General features: G+C 37.9%; 1 protein-coding gene across 7 annotated transcripts in view; it reads right to left on the bottom strand.

Moving 5' to 3' along the window:
• The window catches only part of FRMPD2 (FERM and PDZ domain containing 2), a 306,604-nt gene extending 298,311 nt beyond the window's left edge, over positions 1-8,293 (bottom strand). For all 7 annotated transcript variants that reach the window (XR_011971421.1, XR_011971422.1, XM_072627697.1 and 4 more), the window contains exon 1: positions 8,138-8,293. Coding sequence is in view for 5 of the 7 variants with exons in the window: in XM_072627697.1 (XP_072483798.1) it covers positions 8,138-8,147 (10 nt within the window). In the remaining 2 variants the exon portion in view is untranslated. The remainder of the gene's footprint in view (positions 1-8,137) is intronic.
• Between the last annotated feature and the right edge of the window lie 708 nt (positions 8,294-9,001).

Here is a 9,001-nt window from a genome sequence, read left to right as displayed (position 1 = left end):
AGAGAACTCACATGTGTGTGGCTATGTGACACTTCACTAAGTCTAAATTAAAGAATGCAGAATCAAACTGAGACCAGTTCTGCCCCTCCCCCTAGAAGTACTCAGGGAAGATACTGAGGCCAGTGAATTGTGAAATTGCACAGCAGTGGAAGAGGCAGAAATAGCTTTTAGGTCTAATGAAACCACACTGAAAAAGGAAGGAGTCAGAAACTGAACAATAGGGAAGCAAAAGGAAGGGGGGATAAAATTACTAAAAAACAAATCATAGGAGGAAGAAAACTTAATTACACCTTTAGTGTAAGCAAATAAACCAACAGGGAAAATATGGAATGAAAATAAAGTTAATATAACCCCAAAATCAGGTAAAAGAACCCAGGTATCTAAATCTAAGTATTTCAAGATGAAGGAAAATTAATTAGCATCTGATGAGATGGAGAATTCTGTTTATTCTTAAGAGAGTATAGCAGCATAGCAGGGCATTCCTGAATGGTTAAAAAGAGAAGTAGGAATTAAGAAATATAATTTTATTCTGAATAGCACAAAAAAATGGCAGAATAGAAAAACTTGAACCCAAGGTGTCAAGTTTTACCAAAGGAAAAAAAATAGAACAACAAAAGAGAGGAGAAATGTAAATCCACAGAAGTAAAGGACAATTTGGAAGAAGAGAAGGAGAAAGTAATAATCTTAAAAGGATATATAATCTTCATACAAGCAAACTGTACTGCTCTGAAAGACAGGATGCATAAAGATAATCTAAGGATTATAAGTCTCCCAAAAGAACATGACAAGTCAAAAAACCTGGAATGTCTATGTGTTTCTGCAGCCCTTTCACTCTCAAACACCTCTCCACCACACCAGCCTCCTCCCTCCATTGGTGAGCTCCTGCCAAAATCTCCCTTTTAGGGAGGAGCCCAAGCTGGCTATCCATCATTCCCCTCCAGATTCTGCTGACTTTTAAGACTCAAACACTATTCACTCATTGGTGTTCATCCCACCCTACCACCTGATATTCAGGCCCCTTTTATGTGTGGGTTAAATGTAAGCTTCATGAGGGAAGGGACCTTATTTCTTCCTTTTGTTTGTATTTGTATCTCCACTTCTTAGCACAGTACTAGACACATAATAAGCACTTATTATAAATACTTGCTGCCTTTGCCTTGTTTTATTATCTAATTTTATTATCTAATGAGGAATGAGATTTAGAAAATTACCACTTGTCAGGAAATCTGAGATAGTAACTAACCAATTAGGGAGTGATTTTGGTCACCAAGATTTAATCCATTCCATTTAAGCTCAGAATTTAAGGTGCTAGGCTATTGGTTACATACATGGTGGAAGAGAAAGAGAGTAAGTATTTATATAGCACATACTGTGTGTCAGGCACTTTGCTAAGTGCTTTTTAAAATTAAATATTATCTCATTTAATTCTCACAATAACTCTGCAAGGTAGGTACTATTATTATTCCATGTAGAGGAAAGTGAGGTTAAGTCACTTGCTCAGGGTCACATAACTAGTGAGTATCTGAGGCTGGATTTGAATTCAGTTTTTCCTGACTCCAGGCTCAATGCTCTAACCACTGCACCACCAGCTGTTTCACACAGAAGGAAACCACAATGACTTGATTGGGGTTTAGTAAGCCATAAGCAAGAAGTCAGTTAAGAAAAGATTCAAATCTCTAAGAAGGGTGTAGTGTCCAAAATACATAGGGAACTGATATAAATATTTAAGATCAAGACTCAATCCCCAAGAGAAATGTTGTCAAAGGATATGAACAAAGAGTTCTCAAAAGAAATGTTACAAACTATAAACAGCCATATTAAAACGTATTACAAATCATTAACTAGAGAAGTGCAAATCAAAATAGTTGTAAGATTTCATTTGCCCAACAAATTGACAAAAATTTTAAAATATAGGAGTAATCAATGTTGAAAGTATTGGTGGAGCTATGAATTGATTCAACCATTTTGGAAATCAGCTATAAATTATGCAAATTAAGTGATTAAACTGTCCATACCATTTGACTCAGGTATTCTTCTGCTAGGTATATGTCCTCAAGGAAGGTAATGGAAAATAAAAGGAAGCGCTCATATACACCAAAATATTTATAATAATATTTTTATATTTAAAAAAAGGCAGTAATCAAGCAGATGACCATCAGTTGGGAAATGGATAAAAATATACGAATATAGTAGAATATTATTGTGCTATATGAAGCAATTGATGGTATTACAGAGAAATAGGGGAAGATTCATGTAAATGAATGCAAAATCAAATAGAATTAAGAAAATTATACACATAATGAATACAAAATATGAATGAAAGAAAGAAAATACAATGGGACATGTTCTAAGTGAAAGGAACACAATAAATTGGAACATTTTGCAAATCTAATAATCAAGACTGAGCCCACTGAAAAGATGAGAAAATGCACTTTCCTCTCTTCTTTTCCAAGGTGGGAGACTATGGTTATGGATCATTACACATATGGTCAGAGATGGTTAATGTCTTCATTCATTTGATTGAAGTGATTTTCTTTTTCTTCTTTTTTACTATTCATTATAAGACTCTCTGGAAATTAAGACGTGTATTCATCCTTCATTGCCAAAGAAGAGCATACCATCAGAGAAATGATGACATGACTTGCACTTGACTTTGTTTTGAGTGAGGGAGGGCTGTGCAGGTCACCAGTCTCACTTCTCCTCCAGAGCCATCTGAATGCAGTGACTAGATATTCATCAGGATGACTGGAGATGACCCAGGATTAAGTGAGTTACCCAAGGTCACACAGCTAGTGAGTGTCAAGTGTCTGAGGTGAGATTTGAACTCAGGTCCTCCTGACTCCTGCTCTAGCACTCTATCCACTGCACCACCTAACAGGAGACCAAGTATTCAAAGAGAGAAAGTGGGAGTTAGGGACAGAGAAAGTGGTGGAAAAGAGAGAGACAGATACAGACAGAGACATCACATAGAGAGATGTTTGGTTTCGTGGAGGTCAGCAAATCATGAAAGAAAGACTGTGTTTTTTATTTTCCTAAAACTTCCTTGCCTGGAATTCTGACTCCTTGGGCCAGTTGGATGGTTTGAACCCAAAATGCTTAAGACTTCATCATTTCACTGGGCGTACCAAAAGAGTTAAAAAAAAGGGGGGGGGGGAGAAAATCCTTTGCATACACAAATATTTATAGCAGCTCTTTGTGCGGTGGCAAAAAACTGGAAACCAAGGGGATGTGCATCAGTTGAGGAATGATTGAATAAGTCATGGTATATGGATGTATTGTACTATAAGAAACGAGGAGGTAGATGATTAAAAAAAGAAATAGAAAGACATATGTGAACTGTATGCAGAGTGAAATAAGAAGCAGAAAAATAATTTATGCTATCATATATTATCATATATTGTAAAAATAAATTATAAACTGATAAGATTGAAATGAGATAAACCAAGAGAACAATTTATATGATGGCAGCAACATTGTAAAAACAAACAATTTTGAAAGCTGTAAGAACTAGAATAGATCTATGGATCATTCATGATTCCAGAGGACCACTAGTAAAACATGCTATCCATAACAGAGAAGTGATGGATTTAGGTTGGGGGATTATACATACATAAACATACATACATACATACATACATACATGTGTGTATATGTATGTATGTACACTTTTATGGTATATAGCCATTAAGGGAACTTGTTTTGCTTAACTACATATTTGTTGCAGGACATTTGTTTGGAGGTAGGGAAAAGAGGGGGGAGAACAGATCTCTCTAATTTGTTTAAAATCAAGGGAGAGGGTGATACAGATGAGAAATCTTGCATTAAATTTCAGAAGAAGTCACTGTATTAGTTTTATTTAATGGTTTTTACTTTATTACAACACATCTCTCAGGAAATGGGAGTCATCTATAAATGTTTGTAATATAAAAACAAAAAACATCAATAGAACTTTTAAAAAATGTAGGGAGGAGGGAATAGCCACCGATTTCATCTAGGCAGACAAATCAAGAGATGTGTTAGAGAGGTGCATGGAAGACCAGGAATATGGCTGCAGAAAAAGCAACTCTACCCCACAAATAGGAGGCCATACCTAGAGTCTTGGAAGGAGGAACTGAGTTCGTCTGATGCCAGTGCTAAGAAGCAGCTGACCAATATATGGAAGAAGTACGTGGGAAAGGTTATGAACTCAACAACAAAAACACACATATAAGGCATCTACACTAGGGATCCCAAGGTGAACATGTTGGAACTGATGACATATCACAAGTGAATTCCATTAATAAATACCTATACCTTGAGTCCCTTCCCCAGACCACAAGGAAAGACCTGCATCAATAAGACCAGTAACTACTCTTGGCTTTCATTAATCATGGGGAGCACAACGACTGATCAAGCCAACCAAACTCCTAAGGGGGCACAGAAAACATTAATGGAAGAATAGGAAGATCTCAAATTAGGAAGGTCAAATAGGAAGATCTCTGACACAATGGCCTTTTCTATACTTCAATAGAAAACTTTGCCTCTCCCATGTTCCACATTTCTCTTCTCCATACTTTGCTACTACAGGATGAGGGTTGGGAGGAAATGGGGGAAATTTTCTTGTCAGTCGCCCTATGCAGTTGATTCCCATACTCAGTCTGAAAGCAGTCTCCAGTCCAGAGTGAAAAGTCATGCAGGTGCTTCCATGGCAATGGAACACATACCACATGTCTTCCCATAAGCAATTCTGGCTTCTGGATTCTTATTCACAAACTATGTTTTATTGTATGCTGTGTTCTTTTGTTTTTTGTAACTCAAAGCCCAGTAATTTCCACCACAGGCAATCTTTTATCTTCTACTGGCACACACCCCTTTCTCTCTTCCTCCTTCCTCATTCTTTTCCAAGTCTTATATAACTACCTCAGATACTAAGTTCTCTCTCCCTCTCTCTCCTCTCTCTGTCTCTCTCTCTCTCTGTCTTCTCTCTCTCTCTCCCCTCCCCCTTTTCTAGCTACCCTCTTACCCTTCTTCCAAGGTACTCTTGGCATATAGAGTATATTTCAACCTGGAAAAAACTTCAGCTGTGAAAGGTCAAAGATTCCCACTGCATCCAGAACCATTTCCAGTCATCCTGATCTATATCTTGCCAGTGAACCCAGAAGGCTCAGGAGGAGAAAGTGAGGCTGGTGACTTTGTACAGCCTTGCCTCACTTAAATCCAATTCACTTGCAAGTCAAGATATCACTTTACTATATCCCTGGTTCTCTTTGAGAACTAAGGACAAATAACAATGTTTCGTTACAGAATAGCAAAATGTTAGCACTATAAAGTATCAGGGAGATTATCTAGTGCAATCCCCTAGATAAGAAACTGAGACCTAGACAGATGAAGTCTTTTACTCTTAGTTACACAATTAATAAGTGACTTGAATGTAGGTCTCTTGGTTTTGGGTCCTGTGCTCTTTTACTCTGTGCATGACACTTTCTCCAAGAAAAGTTCTATGTTGCTTTAGCAATAATCATTTATGAAAAATTTATACCCTGTAGGCTTTAAACAAAAAGACATCCATGAAAAAGTTAAAGCTGTTGGTTAGCTTTTTTTGTAATTGCTTGCCAGAGGTAATTCATTTAAAAAGAAGAAAAACTTAGAACCAAATAACTGCAGCTATATATGTGTGTGCATAAGTAGATGTAGATGTAGATGTATATATGTGCATATATACTTATAAGTATGAGAGAAAAAAACCCAGCAAATTGTATTCAAATCTTCTGTTTTCCTTTTATGCTCAGCCCTTGAAACAATTCAAACTTCAGCTTCTAACCTCACTTTTCAGTGTTCTTTGCCAAGTGTTTTGGTGACAGCTTCCTGCTTTCTAAATAAATCCATGTCACAGTAATTTATTGTATCACAAAATTAAATCGTTTTTATGCACTATGACCTAATATAGCGTATAAGCCTTAAAGTCAAAAGGCCTGCTTTTATGTCCTGCCTATAAACACAAACTAGCTGTGACCATGAGTTAACAAGGATAACTCTGACTGTAAAGAGAATGCAAACTTGAAAGGATTTCATGTCTGTCCTGGTATCCCCAGAGTCTAGCACAATGTCTTTCCTGAAGTAAGCTCTTAAAGATTTGTTCATTTATTGATTGACTGATCAATCAGAAGAGTGGTTAATCTGTATCTTAAATAATAGTAGCCATATTTATAGGGTGCTTTAAAGTTTGTAAAACGCTTTACATATTTTATCTCTATTGAATTTCTCAACAACCGACTGAGGTAGGTGCTATTATTATCCCTGTGTGGGGGAGAAAGCTTGAACCCCCCCCCCCCCACTCAAATTGACTGCTCAGAGGTGTCTCAAGATAAAAACAGAAAATCTCCTTTATTCAGTTCTCAGGAGAAACCAGGCAGTCCCTTCACCAGTAAAGCTGGAGTAGGGAGGTGCCTTACAGAAGCAGAATGGCAATTTATAGACCCTGACTTGGAAATCCCCCTCCCACCATTATTCTCATTGGCTGAGAAGCCTGGTCTTCCATTCTAGATGGGAAATCTAACCAATCCCTTTGGAAATTCGGTTCAAATTTCCCCACTTCTGGAAGGTACAAAGCCCATGAAAATACGTGTCATTATATGCAAATTAGGCATTGAAAACATATGCAAATGAAGCATTGATGACTCATGCAAATTGGGCATTGAGAACTTATGCAAATCAGGTGGACCTGTGTGAGGACTGCAGTCTGTGTGCACATATGCAAATTAGGTATTGAGGAGTTAGTGAGTCATATCCAATCACTGATCCTAATGCACCGTATAGCCTTATATGGAAATCACCTGACTCTGGAGGAATGGAAACCTGGGCCTAAGGTCTCTTCCACTCCAGGGAGAAGACTCCATATTGTGGAGAAGTCTTGTCTAAATCTGTTCCCATTCATCCCTATTTTACAGATGAGGAAACTGAGTCTGAGAGAAGTCAAGTCATTTGCTGAGGGTCATTCATCTAGTAAGTGTTTGAGTGGGATTAAACCAGACTCTCAGTAAAGGGAATTTCCTCATCAAGATTTCCTCAAAAGTATAAAATTCCAGGCCTAGAAAAAAAATTTTTTTAACACCTTTGATCCTTTGATGGTTTGATAGTTTCATGAATGAGGCTATTGTATTCATGCCCACAGAATGCAACAGCATCTCATCTTGTTAAGTTCAATATAAAATGGAGAGTTAAAGGATCTGCTTTCAGTTCCTGAATGTGCTGCTTACTACATGTGTGATTTTGAGCAATTCATTTCTACCCTTTAGGTCTCAGTTTCCTCATTTGAAAAACAAAGTTCAGTGATAGAAATCATAAATCTTTAGTTGTTTTCATCCATCTCCTTCCATAGGCTCCATAGAAGATCAAAACAACACCCTTAGCAAATTGTTAGAGGGTAAAAAAAAGTTAACTCCATTTTTTCCCAGTACTGAATATACAGAACATCCAGCTAATTAACTGAATCCATCCCATCTCATCTGGTTGAACTGACACCTTGCAGACAACACACTTTAGAATTATAATTCCAAGTTTCTTAATTTTTTCTAATCTAGACTTATGATTCCATTGTTATAAGAAATGCCCTTGACATGTACAAATCCATCAGACCCTTTAAACTTATAGCCTTAAAAAATTTGATGAGGGAGAGGAAGGAAGGGGACACAGACAGTTTATGGGAGGGGCAGGACTACAGATTTAGAGATAGACACGATTTAGCCCAACCCTCCCTCCAATTTGCATATGCAACTACCACACCCCAGGGATGTTAAGTGACTTGCCCAGGATAATATAATGCCTAGTGTCAAAAACAGAATTTGAACCCAGATCTTCTGACTCCATTTCCAGTGCTCTTTCTACTACACCACACTTTCCCTCAATCCCAGAGCCACTTCATGTTTAATCACTTTCTCTACGTGGGAAACTACCCCTGAATCATAATATTTTTCTAAATAGTCATTTCAGAAGTAAGCCCCTAAAATACCCGGGAAGAAAGAAAGAAAAATGCTATTCCCGATCATGGAGCTGGGTGGTGGGATGGGAGAAGTTAGGGAGAAAACTCAACAGTTCTGCTCCTTAGATTCACTGAAAAACACTTTTCATAGCTGAAAAGCAGAGGAGTGAAAGGAGTTACCTCTGTTCATTTGCCAAACACTGCCTCCAAATGTCTCAGGAATCTTTATCCTAGGTCTTCATCATCCTCCCAGGCTTCCCAATGGTGAGCAAAGATTTGTTTCCTTTTGGGTTTTTTTTTCCCTCTTTCTCTGCTGTTGCTGTTACTGCTGCTTTTGTTTATGGCTTGTTACTAAGAGCTCGCAGGGGGCTGGCAAATGGCTAGAAGAGTCTACAATTACTTCCTCGACTCTTACTATGTCACAGTTTGATGTTCCTGCTCTGCTTTCAAGAATTAACTTTTTAGCAGCCTGCTGCCAGGGAGTCTAGGGTACAACCCATGGGTAAGAACTCAATTGGATTACTAGATGCCTAAGACATCAGATTGAAAGCTAAGTAATGGGCTTTTGCACTGAGGTCACTTTCAAGCCACAGCCCAATCAAGAGAGGCTGCCTGGCAAGGGACCAATGGACCATCCCATAAGTAGTCTTAGTTTTTCTTAGCTAGGAAATCCCCCACACCCTCTAACAGAGATGAAGATTTTGAATCTGTTCGTTGATAAAGAAAGACAGCAGTGTGAAACTGAAACAATTTCTTAAAACTTTGGGCTAAAATAGGCAGGAAAAATAGGAAGTACTAGCTGAGCTGCTAAGGAAAAGGTAGCTAGTAGAGGATGAAGAGAGAGAAGACTATTTCTTTGGATCTTTGGGACAGAGAACCTAGCATAGAATATATTTGAATGTAGTCCTACTTCAACGAAGACCAAGAACAGATACTATGAAATTGTTAAGTCAACAGAAGTTTCAAACCGTGCAAGTCTCTCTTTTTCCTATATCAATGACTCTTTTGGGGGAAGTTTCTTCTTGGTTTGGCAGTATAATTTGG

Source organism: Notamacropus eugenii, chromosome 1 (genome assembly GCF_028372415.1).
Source record: "Notamacropus eugenii isolate mMacEug1 chromosome 1, mMacEug1.pri_v2, whole genome shotgun sequence".
NCBI classification, from domain to species: Eukaryota; Metazoa; Chordata; class Mammalia; order Diprotodontia; family Macropodidae; genus Notamacropus; species Notamacropus eugenii.
This window is presented reverse-complemented; position numbering and strand designations above follow the sequence as displayed.